Below are 17,722 nucleotides of genomic sequence, written 5' to 3'. Positions count from 1 at the left end.
ACAAGCGTGAGCCACCGCGCCCAGCCCACAAATTCAATTTCTAAAATGAAAATATTTGATAAGATGACAGAGGTGACTTTTAAGCAAATATTAAAAAAACACAAACAAAACTTGAGATATTTATAACCAATGCAATTTTCACTGTTTATTTAAGAAATGCGGCCAGGCACGGTCCCAGCACTTTGCAAGGCCAGGGCGGGCAGATCATGAGGTCAAGAGATCAAGACCAGGCCGGGCACGCCTGCAATCCCAGCACTTGGGGAGGCTGAGGCGGGCAGATCACCTGAGGTCCGGAGCTTGAGACCAGCCTGACCGACATGGAGAAACCCCGTCTCTATTAAAAATACAAAATTAGCCGGGTGTGGTGGTGCATGCCTGTAATCCCAGCTATTCCAGAGGCTGAGGCAGGAGAATGGCTTGAACCCGGGAGGGCGGAGGTTGCTGTGAGCCGAGATCACGCAGGCAACAAGAGCAAAACCCTGTCTCAAAAAAAAAAAAGAGAGAGAGATCAAGACCATCCTGGCCAACTTTGTGAAACCCTGTCTCTATTAAAAATACAAAAATCAGCTGGGTGTGGGGGCACATGCCTGTAGTCCCACCTACTCAGGAGGCTGCGTCAGGAGAATCACTCGAACCTGGGAAGCGGAGGTTGCAGTGAGCCAAAACCGTGCCACTGCACCCCAGCCTGGCAAGAGAGCGAGACTCCGTCTCCGTCTAAAAAAAAAAAAAATGCACTAACAGGCTAGGCTCAGTGGCTCATGCCTGTAATCCCAGCACTCCGAGAGGCCAAGGCAGACGGATCACTTGAGGCTAGGAGTTCAAGACAAGCCTGGCCAACATAGCAAAACCCTGTCTTTACTAAAAATACAAAAATTGGCCGGGCACGGTGACTCATGCCTGTAATCCCAGCACTTTGGGAGGCCGAGGCGGGTGGATCACGAGGTCACGAGATCGGGACCATCCTGGCTAACACGGTGAAACCCCATCTCTACTAAAAAATAGAAAAAACTAGCCTGGCGTGGTGGCGGGCACCTGTAGTCCCAGCTACTCGGGAGGCTGAGGCAGGAGAACGGTGTAAACGCGAGAGGCAGAGCTTGCAGTGAGCCAAGATCGTGCCACTGAGTGACAGCGCGAGACTCTGTCTCAAAAAAACAAACAAACAAAAAAAAAAAAACAAAAATTAGCCAGGCATGGTGGCAGGCATCTGTAATTCCAGCTACTGGGGAGGCCAAGGCATGAATTGCTTAAGCCCAGGAGGTGGAGGTTGCAGTGAGCTGAGATCACGCCACTGCATTCCAACCTGGAGGATAGAGGAAAACTCCAAGAAGAAAAAAAAAAATTGTATTCCAGGCCTGGTGCAGTTACTCACACCTATAATCTCAGCACTTTAGGAGAGTGAAGCAGGAGGACCACTTGGGCCCAGGAGATTGAGATCATCCTGACCAACACAGCAAGACTCAGTCTCTAAAAATAAAAAAATAATTAGCCCGATGTCGTAGCACGCGCCTATAGTCCCACCTACTCAAGAGACTGATTCGAGAGGACTGCTTGAGACCAGGAGGTCGAAGCGGCAGTGACCTGTGATTGCGCCACTGTACTTCAGCCTGGGCGACGCTGGCTGACAGCAGGACCCTCCAATATCAAAAAAATAGGCTGGGCACAGTGGCTCACGCCTGTAATCCCAGCACTTTGGGAGGCCAAGGCAGGTGGATCACAAGGTCAGGAGTCCGAGATGGTGAAACCCCATCTCCATTAAAAATACAGGCTCACGCTTGTAATCCCAGCACTTTGGGAAGCCGAGGCGGGCGGATCACGAGGTCAGGAGATCGAGACCACAGTGAAACCCCGTCTCTCCTAAAAATACAAAAAAAATTAGCCAGGCGTGGTGGCGGGCGCCTGTAGTCCCAGCTACTCGGAGAGGCTGAGGCGGGAGAATGACCTGAACCTGGGAGGCGGAGCTTGCAGTGAGCCGAGATTGCACCACTGCACTCCAGCCTGGGCGACAGAGCGAGACTCCGTCTCAAAAAAAAAAAACCGCCGGGCGCGGTGGCTCACGCTTGTAATCCCAGCACTTTGGGAGGCCGAGGCGGGCGGACTTGCATGACCGAGATTGCCCACTGCACTCACTTGGGGACAGACGAAACCTCAAAAAAAAAAAAAAACCAAAAAAAAAACAAAAAGTGGCTGGCACCTGTAATCCCAGCTACATGGGAGGCTGAGTCTGAGAATTACTTGAGCCAGGAGTCAGAGGATGCAGTGATGCAGTGAGCTGAGATCACGCCACAGCAATCCAGCCCGGGTGACAGAGCGAGACTCTGTCTGAAAAAAAAAAAAGAAAAAAGTAGACAAGGAAATAGCAAGAACTTGAATTTCCATTATAGTATGCTACACAACTAAAAACAAAAAAACAAAAAAACACCTTAAGCAAAAACAATATAATATTGTGGTACACAAATATTCATAACATTACTCTGTCCCCTTCTATAGTTTTGAAACCTTAAATGCCACCCTCTAACATCTTTCAAAATAAACTCTGATTATGTTGAGTAAAAAAAGTCAGTCCCAAAAGGTTACCTACTGTATGATTCCATTTACATAACTTTATTTTTTATTTTTTTTTTGAGACGGAGTCTCGCTCTGTCACCCAGGCTGGAGTGCAGTGGCACGATCTCAGCTCACTACAAGCTCTGCCTTCTGGGTCCACACCATTCTCCTGCCTCAGCCTCCTGAGTAGCTGGGGCTACAGGCACACGCCGCCACGCCCGGCTAATTTTTTGTATTTTTAGTAGAGACGGGGTATCACCATGTTATCCAGGATGGTCTCCATCTCCTGACCTTGTGATCCACCCGCCTCGGCCTCCCAAAGTGATGGGATTACAGGTGTGAGCCACTGCGCCTGGCTTTTACTTTTTTTTTTTTTTGAGACAGAGTCTTGCTCTGTCACCCAGGTTGGAGTGCAATGGCGCGATCTCTACTCGCTGCAACCTCCACCTCCCAGGTTCAAGCGATTCTCCTACTTCAGCCTCCCAAATAGATGGGATTACAGGTGCCCACCACCAGGCCTGGCCAATTTTTGTATTTTTAGTAGAAATGGGGTTTCACCAAGTTGGCCAGACTGGTCTTGAACTCCTGACCTCAAGTGATGCACCTACCTTGGCTTCCCAAAGTGCTGGGATTACAGGCATGAGCAACCGTGCCTGGCCAAATTTTTAACTTCTTTGTAAAGACGGGGTATCCCTATGTTGGCCAGGCTGGTCTCAAACTCCTGGACTCAAGCAATCCTCCTGCCTCAACCTTCCAAAGTGTTGAGATTACAGGCATGAGCCACCACACCCACTCTCCATAAGCTTTTACTCTGGGCAGAAGGCGGCAAAAGGGGAGTCAGCGTATCACAAGGCAACAGAAGGAGTGAGACAGAGAGGAGGACCTAGGCTCCTTTAACCGATGAGCTCTGAGGTGAACTCATTATCCCAGGGAGGGCACCAAGCCATTGATGAGGGAACCACGCCCATGACCCAAATACCTCCCTCTAGACCCCACCTCCAACACTGGAGGTCACATTTCAACATGAGATTTGGACGTGCCACACATCCAAACTATATCAAGTGTTATTTTTTATCTTTTATACTGTATTTTTACTGCACCTTTTCTATGTTTACATACACAAATATTTAGGGGCCCACTGTGTTGCCACTGCTTACAGTATTCAGCACAGTAACATGCTGTGTAGGTGTGGATTCCAGGAGCAATGGGCTCTACCATACAGCCCACATGGCTATACCATCCAGGTAAGCACACTCTATAATGTTCTCACAGTGATGAACATGTAACGCACTTCTCAGAATACTTAATCCTTGTCATTAAGAAAGATATGACTGTGCTAATATCAGAAATTAAAGACAGGACATCATTACGGATCCACGCACTTTATAGGAATAACATAACTCTTAAAAACAATAACAACTCTATGCCCACAAAAGCGATAAACTAGATGAAATGGACCAATCCCTTGAAAGACAGCCAGGAGCAGTGGCTCACGCCTGTAATCCCAGCACTTTGACAGGCTGAGGCAGGTGGATCACTTGAGGTCAGGAGTTTGAGACCAGCCTGACCAACATGGTGAAACCCCGTCTTCTCTACTAAAAATACAAAAATTAGCTGGGCATGGTGGTGGGAACCTGTAATCTCAGCTGCTCAAGAGGCTGAGGAAGGATAATCACTTGAACCCAGGAGTTTGAGGTTGCAGCGAGCCATCACACCACCACACTCCAGCCTGGGCAACAGAGAGAGACTCCGTGTCAAAAAAATAATAATAATGTTGAAAGACACAATCTGCCAAAACTCACACAAGAAGAAATAGATGATCTGAATGGATCTGTATATTAATAACCTTCCAAAACAGAAAGCATCAGGTCCAGATGGGTTTACTGGTGAATTCTACCAAAGCATTAGGGAGGAAATCATGCCAATTCTCTACAATCGCTTTCAGAAAATAGAAGCAGAGAGAATATTTCCTAACTCCTTCTATGGGGACATTACCATAATACCAAAACCAGATGAAGGTATTACAAGAGGCCAGGCATCATGGTGGCTCATGCCTCTAATCCCAGCACTTTGGGAAGCAGAGCTGGGCAGATCGCTTGAGCCAAGGATTTCAAGACCAGCCTTTACAACATGGCGAAACAGTCTCTCCAAAAAGTACAAAAAATTAGCTGGGCTTGGTGGCATGCGCCTTCAGTCCTAGCTATTTGAAAGGCTGAGGCGGGAGGATCAAATGAGCCCAGGAGATCAAACCTTCAGTGAGCCAAGATCATGCCACTGCACTCCGTCTCAGGGCGGGAGGCGGGGTGGAGGCAGGGAGGGCTGGGCGTGGTGGCTCACACCTGTAATCCCAGCACTTTGGGAAGCCAAGGTGGGCGGTTCATGAGGTCAGGAGATCGAGGCCATCCTGGCTAACACGGTTAAATCGCAACTCTACTAAAAACACAAAAAACTAGCCAGGTATGGTGGCACACGCCTATAGTCTCAGCTACTCGGGAGGCTGAGGCTGGAGAATCGCTTGAACCCGGGAGGCGGAGGTTGCAGTGAGCCGAGATCACGCCACTGCACTCCAGCCTGGGCGAATGAATGAGACTCCATCTCAAAAAAAACACAAAAACAAAAACCAAAAAACAAATGACCAATTATACCAGCATCCACAAGAATGAAATATTTAGGCAGAAATCTAACAAAACATGTATAAGATCTTCAGTATGAGGAAAATTACAAGACTCATAAAAGGTATCAAATGGCCTGGCGAAGTGGCTCACGCCTGTGATCCCAGCACTTTGGGAGGCCAAGGCAGATGGATCACCTGAGGTCATAAGTTCGAGACCAGCTTGGCCAACATGGTGAAACCCCATCCCTACTAGAAATGCAAAAAAAAACCAAAAAAAAAAAACAAAAACAAAAATTAGCCATGGGCCAAGCATGGTGGCTCACTCCTGTAATCCCAGCACTTTGGGAGGCCGAGGCAGGTGGACCACGAGGTCAGGAGATCGAGACCATCCTGGCTAACATGGTGAAACCCGTCTCTACTGAAAATACAAAAAAATTAGCCGGGCGTGGTGGTGGGCGCCTGTAGTCCCAGCTACTCTGGAGGCTGAGGAAGAAGAATGGTGTGAACCCAGGAGGTGGAGCTTGCAGTGAGCTGAGATCGCGCCACTGCACTCCAGCCTGGGGGACAGAGCGAGACTCCATCTCAAAAAAAAAAAAAAAAAAAAAGAGAGAGAAAATAATAAGGAAGAGAAAATAAAATACATTTATAGTACTGTGCTGTAATGATCAATTCTGTATGTTTACACTGCTCATTTATAAGATGAATTGTCTGTCTGAAATGGTAGCAATTGCAGCTGCAGACCTCAATCTTATGTATATATCAAGCAACTCAACTTTTTCTTGTAATATCATGACTGTTCTTGCCTTCTTGGGAGCATTTTCAGCATCACTAGTGGCATATGGGTCCTATGGCATTACTCAAAGTTTATGGTACTACAGTGAACATGATGGAAAACGCCTAGGAACCCTGTGAGCTCGCTTTTTACTGCAGTAGGAATGTACTGGAGAGATGAACTGCTCCTTTGGAGATGATGAGTGTCACACGGTGTTTCAAGGGGATACTCACAACCCTTGAGCTCCACACAACGGCAACAGGAAGTGGCATGAATTATTACACCAGTACGGTACCTATTACAGTTATTCTTAGGCAGCCCTGATTTAATACTTCATCTCTGCACTACGTTTGTTTACATCTCTCGACGGCAAATGGTGTCATGTATGGTCTGTAAGCGTTTGCATGTAGCCTTTTCTTTTTTAGAGACAGGGTCTTGCTATGTTGTCCAGGCTGGACTCCAAAACTCCTAGGATTAAGAGATCCTCTCATCTCAGCCTCCCCAACAGCTGAGACTAAAGCCAAGAGCCGCCACAGCTGGCCATATGCTTAAGTTTTGACAAATGTGGCCGGGCGCGGTGGCTCACGCTTGTAATCCCAGCAGAACCAGGTCAGAGTAGCAACCCGGTGAAACCTTAAAAAAAAAAAATACAAAAATTTACCGGGGACACTAGTTGAGGGTCTGAAGTCCAGTATTGAGGTGAGGAAAGACTGGAACCTGGAGAACTTGAGTGAACCCTGGCCTGCAGTCGGACAGGAGACTGCTCAAAAAAAAAAAAAAAAAAAAAATTTTAACAAATGTTTCCTTATTTTATGGCAGTAAATAAAAGACTAGTATCCACATATATTTTATATATTCATGACATATCTAACATTTTCTACAGACTCTGGGTGATAATGACGAGCCAATGTAGACCCACTGACTGGGCAGATGCTAGGAATGGAGGAGGCTGTCTGAGGAGGGGGTACACGGAGAATCTCTGTACTTTCCTCTCAATTTAGCTAAGAAGCTAAAACTGCTTGAAAAAAGAAAGTTTATAAATTTTTTTTTTTTTTTTGAGACGGAGTCTCGCTCTGTCACCCGGGCTGGAGTTCAGTGGTGCGATCTCAGCTCACTGCAAGCTCCGCCTCCCGGGTTCACGCCATTCTCCTGCCTCAGCCTCCGGAGTAGCTGGGACTACAGGCGCCTGGCGCCATGCCCGGCTAATTTTTTTGTATTTTTAGTAGAGACGGGGATTCACTGTGTTAGCCAGGATGGTCTTACCTCCTGACCTCATGATCCACCCACCTTGGCCTCCCAAAGTGCTGGGATTACAGGCATGAACCACTGTGCTGGGCACAAAGTTTACAAATTTTTTAAAAAATGGGAGCAAGCATGGGCTAAATTAATTCAAATGGTCAACTCTGCCAAATTACCAAGATTTCTCTTGCCCTAAGACATTTCTCTCACCAACCTCAGCTTCTTTTTTCTTCGCACGAACTTTTTCCACTTCCATAAGAATCTTCTGGGATTCATCCACATTACCTTCAGCCCCTAGCTGTTCGGCTTTAGCAAGGAGTTTTCCTATTTCTTCATTTAACTCATGTACTTTTTCTGCCTGTGAGGAGAAAGAACGAGGTAAGCAGACATCTAAAAACGAAAGTGAATGCAAAGGCAACAAGGGTTTCTCCTGCTCCATTTCCAGCCTGTTCTACTGAAAATAAGCGGAAGAGCTACAGATCCACACTTAACAGTGAAGGCATCCTTCCTGCCAGCATTGAGACTGTAACCACAAACGAATCCTGTGTTCCAATGAAACCAGTAGCACCTTTGTCACTTCCAACATGGTTCCAAGGATCATCACAGATTGGTCATTGTCTAGGCTGTCTCTCTTTACGACTTTTTCTTCTGTGTATGGGTAATAAAATGTCTAGGTTTAAATGTACAGATTTAAGCTATAAGCCAAATACCTAATTACTAGGATTTACCTTCTGAAACAAAACAGCCCTTTTGGTCAAATTAGCAATTGCGTAAATCCTAAGAAATGCTTTCACAACACTGAAAAGAAAAAAACAAGGAGAGACTTAGCCCCACTGAAGAGAAAAACAGAAGAGTGATGTAAATGGCACTCAGTCTAATTCCATATAAATCTACCTCCTTTTTCATTCTATGATATGGATGTACCACTTTTCATTCTATGATATGGATGTACCACAGTATGACCATTTCCTTACCAATTCTTTCCAGTTTTATGTGGAGATATTAAAGTTTAAAACAACATGCAGAGGCTGGGCATGCTGGCTCACACCTGTAATCCCAGCACTTCGGGGGGACAAGGCGGGAGGATCGCTTAAGCCCAAGAGTTCCAGGCCAGCCTGGGCAACAGACTCCATCTTTATTTAAAAAAAAAAAAAAGAAAAAAAAAAGATGGCTGGGCGCAGTGGCTCATGCCTGTAATCCCAGCACTTTGGGAAAATGAGACGGGGGGATCACGATGTCAAGAGATCGAGACTATCTTGACTAACACGGTGAAACCCCATCTGTACTAAAAATACAAAAAATTAGCTGGGCATGGTGGCGGGAGCTGTAGTCCCAGCTACTCGGGATGCTAAGGCAGGAGAATGGCGTAAACCCGGGAGGCGGAGCTTGCAGTGAGTCGAGATCACGCCACTGCCCTCCAGCCTGGGCGACTGAGCAAGACTCTGTCTCTTAAAAAAAAAAACAAACCGACAATAATTTTTTTTTTCTTTTGAGGCAGGGTCTCACTCTGTTATCCAAGCTGAAGCAAAGTAGCATGATCATAGCTCATTGAAGCCTCAGTCTCCCCAAGCTCAAGTGATCCTCCCACCTCAGCCTCCTGAGGAACTGGGATACGCATGTGCACCACCAAGCCTGGCTAATATATGTATTTTTGGTAGAGATGGGGTTTCTTCATGTCGCTTAGGCTGGTCTAAAACTCCTGGGCTCAAGCAGTCTGCCCCCACCTTGGTGTCCCAAAGTGCTAGGACTACAAGCATAAGCCACCAAACTCAGCGAAGAATGCATTAAAATTAAATAATAATAATAATAAACCATGTACAGAGGACGAAAATGGACAGAATAAAAAGACAGAGGTAGCAGCTCCTGAGGGATGAGAATTCACTGACACATGAACGCTTGATCACAGCCCTCTATCCTTAACTGGAGTAAGGCAGAGAGTACTGTCCACACAATCAGTGCTGAGGGTGAGTTAATAGCTAATGACAAAGCTGGGCGCGGTGGCTCATGCCTGTAATCCCAGCACTGTGGGAGGCTGAGGTGGGCAGATCACAAGGTCAGGAGATCGAGACCATCCTGGCTAACACGGTGAAACCATGTCTCTACTAAAAATACAAAAAATTAGCTGGGCGTGGTGGCGGACGTCTGTAGTCCCAGCTACTCGGGAGGCTGAGGCAGGAGAATGTCGTGAACCCGGGAGGCAGAGCTTGCAGTGAGCCGAGATCGCGCCACTGCACTCCAGCCTGGGTGACAGAGGGAGACTCCATCTCAAAAAAAAGCTATTGACAAGCCAGTATTTTCAAGAACACACCAGACAGCAAAGCCACCCAAGCATACCTTTGCAGAAACTTCCGCACTGATTTCCTCCTGTGTTTCTGCCAGCCGCTTCTTGGCGAGCTCAGTTCTCCGATCACATTCCGCAATAAAGGACTCCAAGTGATCCATTGCCTAGCACAGGAAAAGCAGAGCGCTACAATCAATTCTGTGTAAAAGCGTAAAGTCTTAGAACCCATTTGCTTGATAGGAAATACACTCCTAGGTTTGTTTCTTTAAAGCCTGTCGATTCAAGGGGAAGATCTTAAACTACACTACCACTAACACATTCATATTGCATTAGATCAAGGGGATCTGTTGAACAGAATGGTTGTTTGGAAGCATGGTCTTCTCATTTGATTTACTTATTCCCAAAATTTGTAAAAGGACCTCCAACCCTCAATAACATTACAAAGAAATTCTGAGGAAAATTAAAACACTTGGCAGCAATTCATAGAGTTCTCGGAGGGACAGAAGAGGTTGAGCCTAGACTCGTTCTGGAGCCCTCTTCTGGGGAGTTGTGAGAGATGCATATAATGTACTCACTGGTCTCTGTGAGCCACGTAAATATTATTCCCTCATGTTCTGAGGGTAGGGTCCCCCCTTTCACCTCAAAAACAAAACAATAGAACAAATATTACTGAGAGCTATGAGTACATTTTGTTATTGCCTACTGTCTAAAGTAGCAGGAAAAACTGGTTGCTATTTACCCAAAGAGATAAAGGAAAAGAAGCCATAGACGTCTAATTGCTTACTCTGAAAAGGGTGGTGGGAAACATGAAGAGAACTGTCATATACTAAGGTTAATTCACCATAACTAGGCAAAGGCTAACGTAATTTCAGATAAAAATAGAGACAGGAATGGGGGCAGTGGCTCACACTTGTAATCCCAGCACTTTGGGAGGCCAAGGTGGGCGGATCATCTGAGGTCAGGAGTTCAAGACCAGTCTGGCCAACATGGTCTCTAATAAAAATACAAAAATTAGTCGGGCATGTAGCGGGTGCCTGTAATCCCAGCTACTCAGGAGGCTGAGGCAGGAGAATCGCATGAGCCTGGGAGGCAGAAGTTGTAGTGAACCGAGACTGGACCACTGCACTCCAGCCTAGGCAACAGAGCAAGACTCCGTATCAAAAAAAAAAAAACAAAAACAACAACAAAAAAAGGCAGGGCCCAGTGGCTCACACCTGTAATCCCAGCACTTTGGGAGGCCGAGGCAGGATGATCCATGAGGTCAGAGGTTCGAAACCAGCTTTGCCGATACGGTGAAGCCCTATCTCTACTAAAAATGTAAAAATTAGCTGGACGTGGTGGCATGCACCTGTAGTCCCAGCTACTGGGGAGGCTAAGGCAGGAGAATCGCTTGAGACTGGGAGGCGGAGGTTGCAGTGAGTCGAGATGGCACCACTACACTCCAGCCTGGGCAATAGCAAGGTTCCATCTCAAAAAAAAAAAAAAAAAAAAAAAAAATAGGGCATCACTTTTCCAACTGTCAGCCAGTGACCAGTAGTAAGAAACACTAACATTAAACCATGAGTCAGCTTGCTAATGTCAGCATCATGATAAACGTAAATAAGTTTGTTTTGCAATGATGACAGGTTTAGATAGCATGATCTTTTACCAAAAACTAAATTTTAGGTGGAGATGAGAAGGCAGATGACAGGAAAACACTAAGGGGTGATAATCTATGTCACCGCTTCTAAAACGGACAGGAGACAGTAGGTCAGCTGTAATAAACTGCTCCACAATGGATTACACGGACACTGGAGAAGATGATGATCTTCTCTAGAAATCTTCAATATTTTTTTCAAAAACATGCATACTTGGGAGTAGGTCAAGATAGGAAAGAAGCTCCAAGTCTCCTGGTGCCCAGTCTCCCAAGAAGCTGGAGGAAGCAGAGGCAGCATCACTGATGAAGGCTGACTCCCAGATATCAGTCCATAATTTTGGAATTCAAAAACTGCCTCTTGGCCAGGTGCAGTAGCTCACGCCTGTAATCCCAGCACTTTGGGAGGCCAAGGCGGGTGGATCACATGAGGTCAGGAGTTCAAGACCAGCTTGACCAACATGAAGAAACCCCATCTCTACTAAAAATACAAAATTAACCGCGAGTGGTGGCGCATGCCTGTAATCTCAGCTACTTGGGAGGCTGAGGCAGGAGAATCGCTTGAACCTGGGAGGCGGAGGTTGCAGGGAGCCAAGATCACACCACTGCACTCCAGCCTGGGCGACAGAGCGAGACTGGCTCAAACAGAAAAAAACAACTATAAATGGTAACTTCACAACAGAGAACAAGCCAACCAAGAGCTGCCAAGTTCTTTGAAAGGTGGCTTTCTGTTCTACTGCCCTCTCCATTCAAAGTGTTTCTCAACTTTAGCCTGTTTCTTAAAAGAGCAGATTTAAATGATAAAAAAAGACATTCGATTCCAAAAACTAAGTCCTAATCACAACCTACCACCTACTAGAAAGTCACCCAACCTCTCTACCTCTGAGCGGCGTTATGAAACATAAGCCCTAAAAGCACCTGAGCACAGACAGCACCAGCACAAAGGCCTGTGCCCTGACAGTATGGCAAAACTGGGCAATATCAGCACATCATCTCCACTGAGGGGGCTGTCCCTCCACACATGGACTGCCTGGTGCTGTTCCCAGCTCTCCCGGCCCAGCGGCAATGACACAGGCCGGTGGTCACTGAGCCTAAGAAAAGCCCATGCTGTCAGCCAGAACTGTCACAGCAGACAGGTGCCCTTGTGCTGCGCTGGGCACGTGCGCTAAACACCTCAAAAGAGCTGCAGAGGGGCTGGGCGCAGTGGCTCACGCCTGTAATCCTAACACTTTGGGAGGCTGAGGCGGTTGGATCACCTGAGGTCAGGAGTTTCAGACCAGCCTGACCAACATGGAGAAACCCCATCTCTACCAAAAATACAAAATTAGCCGGGCGTGGTGGTGCACGTCTGTAATCCCAGCCACTCAGGAGGCTGAGGCAGGAGAATCACTTGAATCCGGGAGGCGGAGGTTGCGGTGAGCTGAGATCATGCCATTGCACTCCAACCTGGGCAACAAGAGCGAAATTCCGTCTCAAAAAAAAAACAGCCGCAGAGGAGCTCGTCGGGTCTCCACTGCATGGATATGAAAGTAAAGTACAGCTACCAAACCACTAAGTAAGCAATGGAGTCAGGATCCAAGGACCCTTGTGGTCTGGCTCCAAAGACCTGCACTTTATCCTCACAAATCTGGGGCAGCCATCGTCAGCCCGGTTTATAGATGAAAAAAAGAAGGTGAAATAGCTTGCCCAGGGTCACATGGGGACTCTAACTCAAGACACCTGACCTAGAAAAATGTAACTCTTACACTGGACATCTGCGAGACAGGAAAACTACATACAATCAGAACTGGTCTCATGTGGTATATTAAAAACAGCTTTGAAATGAGCCCATATATGTTGTTTGGAAAACTTTTCAAAACATCACATGGCCAAACATGGCGGTAAAGATTAATTACACTTTTGATGAATTACAAAGACACATTCATTACATTTTCAACATGTGAACACTAAAGAAATACACATTTTTTTTTTTTCCCCGAGAGGATCTTGCTCCGTCACCCAGGCTAGAATACAGTGGTACAATCACGGCTCACTTTAGCCTTGACCTCTCAGGTTCAAACCATCCTTTCACCTCAGCCTCCAAAGCAGGTAGGACTATGGGAACACGTCACTATACCCAGCTAAAATTTCTGATTTTGTAGAGACTTTGCCCAGGCTGGTCTCGAACTCCTGGGCTCAAGCAACCTTCCGGCCTCCGCCTCCCACTAAAGTACTGGGATTACAGCTGTGAGCGCACACCTGGCCGTCTGTGACTTTTTCAGAGCTTAATTTAATATGATTAATATTGCTGTTTGACAGTTCACAAGTTGAAAAACTTAGTTTATTTATAGACTGCCTTTTAACAAATATAGCACACATCCTTTCTTAGGCAACTCCTGGATAAAACAAATCAAGGCCTGGGTCTGTTGTGTCAGGCTGAGGCTGACTCAGGCTGGAAGGAGCCAATGATGAGGACAGGAAGGGCATCTTCTCCCAGGTAAAACAACTGAGTACTGGCAGGATCCCGGGTAGAAATGTGCCAGGAGTTCCATCCATCAAGCTTAAGGTGATGGTCCAGGCAGAAAATAAAGGCCCACAGTTGTCTTTTCTTTTTGGAAGGGGACGGGGAGACACAGCGTCATCTTGTCACCCAGGCTGGAGTGCAGAGGCAACATCTGAGCTCACTGCAACCTCCGCCTCCCAGGCTCAAGCAATTCCCCTGCCTCAGCCTCCCGAGTAGCTAGGATTGCAGGCGCACGCCACCACACCTGGCTAATTTTATTTTTGTATTTTTATTAGAGACAGGTTATCACCATGTTGGTCAGACTGGTCTCAAACTCCTGACCTCAGGCAATCCGTCCGCCTCGGCCTCCCGAAGTGCTGAGATTATAGGCGTGAGCCACTGTACCCGGCCAGAAATCTTTTTTTTTTTTTTTTTAAGACCGAGTCTCGCACTGTTTCCTGGACTGGAGTGCAGTGGCGCAATCTCGGCTCACTGCAACCTCTGCCTCCCAGGTTCAAGCGATTTTCCTGCCTCACTCTCCAAAGTAGCTGGGATTACAGGTGCCCACCATCATGCCTGGCTAATGTTTTCTATTTTTAGTAGAGATGGGGTTTCACTATCTTGGCCAGGAAGGTCTCCATCTCCTGACCTTGTAATCTCTCCACCTCAGCCTCCCAAAGTGCTGAGATTACAGGCGTGAGCCACTGTGCCTGGCCTGAGTTGAAATCTTTATAGCTTTATATTTTGTGTCTTTGTTTTGTGTTCTCATAAGCAATTTTTTTTTCTGAAATGGAGTCTTTTTTTTTTTTTTTTTGAGATGGAGTCTCGCTCTGTCACCCAGGCTGGAGTGCAGTGGTGCGATCTCGGCTCACTGCAAGCTCCGCCTCCCGGGTTCACGCCATTCTCCTGCCTCAGCCTCTCCGAGAAGCTGGAACTACAGGCGCCCGCCACCACGCCCAGCTAATTTTTTTGTATTTTTAGTAGAGACGGGGTTTCACCGTGGTCTCGATCTCCTGACCTCGTGATCCGCCCGCCTCGGCCTCCCAAAGTGCTGGGATTACAAGCGTGAGCCACCGCGCCCAGCCTTGAAATGGAGTCTTGCTCTGTCGCCCAGGCTAGAGCGCAATGGCACGATCTCAGCTCACTGCAACCTCTGCCTCCTGGGTTCAAGCTATTCTCCTGCCTCAGCTTCCTGAGTAGCTGGGATTACAGGTGCACGCCACCACACCCAGCTAATTTTTATATTTTTAGTAGAGACAGTGTTTCACCATGTTGGTCAGGCTGGTATCCTGACCTCATGATCCACCCACCTCAGCCTCCCAAAGTGCTGGGATTACAGGTGTGAGCCACTGCGCCCTGCCTATCATAAGCAATTTGAAGTCATTAGATAGCTTTCACAAACATTAGTTAGAAGGGCAGAGTCTATCACATAGGTTCATTATAATTTACTCATTCATTTCTCTTCTTGGGCATTTTTCTTGGATCCAAATTTCAATCTCATAAACAATTTTGTCATAAGTATCATTTATTCATTCATTTATTTATCTGAGACAGACTCTTGTTCTGTTCTCCAAGCTAGAGCACAGTGGTGCAACCACAGCTCACTTCAGCCTTGATCTTCTGGGCTCAACTGATCCTCCACCCTTAGCCCCTCGATTAGCTGGGACTACAGTTGCAGGCCACCTTGTATGGCTAATTTTTTTGGTATTTTCTGTACAGACAGGGTTTGTCATGTTGCCCAGGCTAGCCTCCAACTGGGCTCACGCGACCCACCCACCCCAGTCTCCCAAAGAGCTGGGATTGCAGGCATGGACCACTGCACCCGGCCCACAAACATCTTTACTATAACCATGTTTGCATGTATTTCCAATTACTTTCTCAGGATAGAGATTTCTAGAAATAAGTCACAAGGCAGAGATACTTTTAGGCCAGGCATGGTGGCTTGTGACTGTAATCCCAGAACTTAGAAGACTGAAGTAGGAGAACAGCTTGAGGCCAGGAGTTGGAGGCTACCGTGAGCTATGATCACGCCACTGCAATCCAGCCTGGGCAGAACAAGATCCTATCTCAATAGTTGTATTACATCTTCTTTCCTTCTTAAAATAAATTACAATAAACATCTTTTCTCTGCATTCATTTTCACATATCCTTAAGATACATTTCCAACAGTGGAATTCTGGAACAAAATGTTTAAAACACCAACAGTAGGCCAGGCGCAGTGGCTCACGCCTGTAATCCCAGCACATTGCGAGGGCGAGGTGGGCGGATCACGAGGTCAGGAGCTTGAGACCATCCTCGCTAACACAGTGAAACCTTGTCTATTGAAAATACAAAAAATTGGGCTGGGTGCGGTGGCTCACACCTGTAATCCCAGAACTTTGGGAGGCTGATGCAAATGGATCACAAGGTCAAGAGTTCGAGACCAGCCTGACTAGCATTGTAAAACCCCTTCTCTACTAAAAATACAAAAAATTAGCCGGGCATGGTGGCGCGTGCCTGTAATCCCAGCTACTCGGGAGGCTGAGGTAGGAGAGTGGCTTGAACCCGGCAGGCGGAGGTTGCAGCGAGCCGAGATCATCATGCCATTGCACTCCAGCCTGGGCGACAAAAGCAAAACTCCGTCTCAAAAAAAAAAAAAATTATAAGAAAATTGGCCGGGTGTGGTGACATGCGCATGTAGTCCCAGCTACTCAGGAGGCTGAAGAGGGAAAATCGCTTGAACCGGGAAGGCAGAGGTTGCAGTGAGCCAAGATCATGCCACCGTACTCCAGCCTGGACGACAGAGTGAGATACTGTCTCAAAAAAACAAAACAAAACAAAAACACCAACAGTGCCTTGACAGATCACTCTCCCACAACACTGCCGCTCTACCACACCCAGCTAATTTTCTGTTTTTTTTCTAGAAACATGTTCTTCAGGCAAAAACTCCTGGGCTCAAGTGATCCTTCACTTTTGGCCTCCGAAAGTGACAGGGTGACAAGCAGCAGCCACCTTGCCTGCCCAGCCCGGTTTACTCTTTTTTTTTTTTTTTTTTTGAGACGGAGTCTCGCTCTGTCGCCCAGGCTACAGTGCAGTGGTGCGATCTTGGCCCACTGCAACCTCTGCCTCCTAGGTTCAAGTGATTCTCCCGCCTCAGCCTCCCGAGCAGCTGGGATTACAGGCGCCCGCCACCACACCCAGCTAATTTTCAATTTTTAGCAGAGATGGGGGTTTCTCCATGTTGGTCAGGCTGGTCTCAAACTCCCGACCTCAGGTGATCTGCCAGCCTCAGCCTCCCAAAGTGCTTGGGTAACAGGCATGAGCCACCGCGCTTAGCCCTGGTTTACTCTTAATTCTTTGAGGGAGGAGGACCTTTTTCTTTTCCACATATTTATAAACACTGGTTATCAAATAGTTTTTTTTTTTTTTTTTTTGAGACAGAGTCTCGCTCTGTTGTCCAGGCTGGAGTGCAGTGGCGCAACGTCGGCTCACTGCAACCTCCGCCTCCTGGGTTCAAGTGATTCTCCTGCCTCAGCCTCCTAAGTAGCTGGGACTACGGGTGCTGGCCACAATGACCGGCTGATTTTTGTATGTTCAGTACACACGGTGTTGTACTGTATCGGCCAGGTTGGTCTTGAACTCCTGGCCTTGTGATCTGCCCACCTCAGCCTCCCAAAGTGCTAAGATTAAAGGCGTGAGCCACCTTGCCTGACCTAAATATTTTAATATGAGCCCCCTGTAAGGTCAAAAATGACTTTTAGGGAGTGGGAGATGCAGGTAATTCTCAGGGAGTAACTCTTGTATATTGTACATTTTCACATAGGACAAAAAGGTCTCTTATCTGTTCTAGCCCTCTAACCCACTCTCTCAAGGCACATGCCACCACGCCTGGCTAACTCTGGCATTTTTTTGTAGAGACGGGGTTTCCCCATGTTGCCCAGGCTGGTATCGAACTCCTAGGCTCAAGCAATCCACCTGCCTCAGCCTCCCAAAGTGTTGGGATTACAGGCGTGAGCCACCACACGCATGGCCAAGGCTACTATTTTTTTTTATGTACGTATGTATGATGCATGTATGTATGATGCATGTATGTATGATGCATGTATGTATGATGTATGTATGTATGATGTATGTATGATGTATGTATGTATGATGTGTGTATGATGTATGTATGTATG

The 17,722-nt window shown here is 47.0% G+C and overlaps 1 protein-coding gene across 1 annotated transcript in view; it reads right to left on the bottom strand.

Annotated features, from left to right (window-relative positions):
• LUC7L (LUC7 like) overlaps positions 1-17,722 on the bottom strand; it is a 42,515-nt gene that overhangs the window by 10,594 nt on the left and 14,199 nt on the right. The window contains 5 exon segments of the mRNA XM_032144903.2: positions 7,384-7,527; positions 9,504-9,636; positions 14,564-14,599; positions 15,617-15,627; positions 16,048-16,061. Of these exon segments, the coding sequence (XP_032000794.2) occupies positions 7,384-7,527; positions 9,504-9,636; positions 14,564-14,599; positions 15,617-15,627; positions 16,048-16,061 (338 nt within the window).

Source organism: Hylobates moloch, unplaced genomic scaffold (assembly GCF_009828535.3).
Source record: "Hylobates moloch isolate HMO894 unplaced genomic scaffold, HMol_V3 SCAFFOLD_23, whole genome shotgun sequence".
Classification (NCBI taxonomy): Eukaryota; Metazoa; Chordata; class Mammalia; order Primates; family Hylobatidae; genus Hylobates; species Hylobates moloch.
The sequence above is the reverse complement of the archived record's forward strand: the minus strand, read 5'-3'. Positions and strand labels throughout refer to the sequence as shown.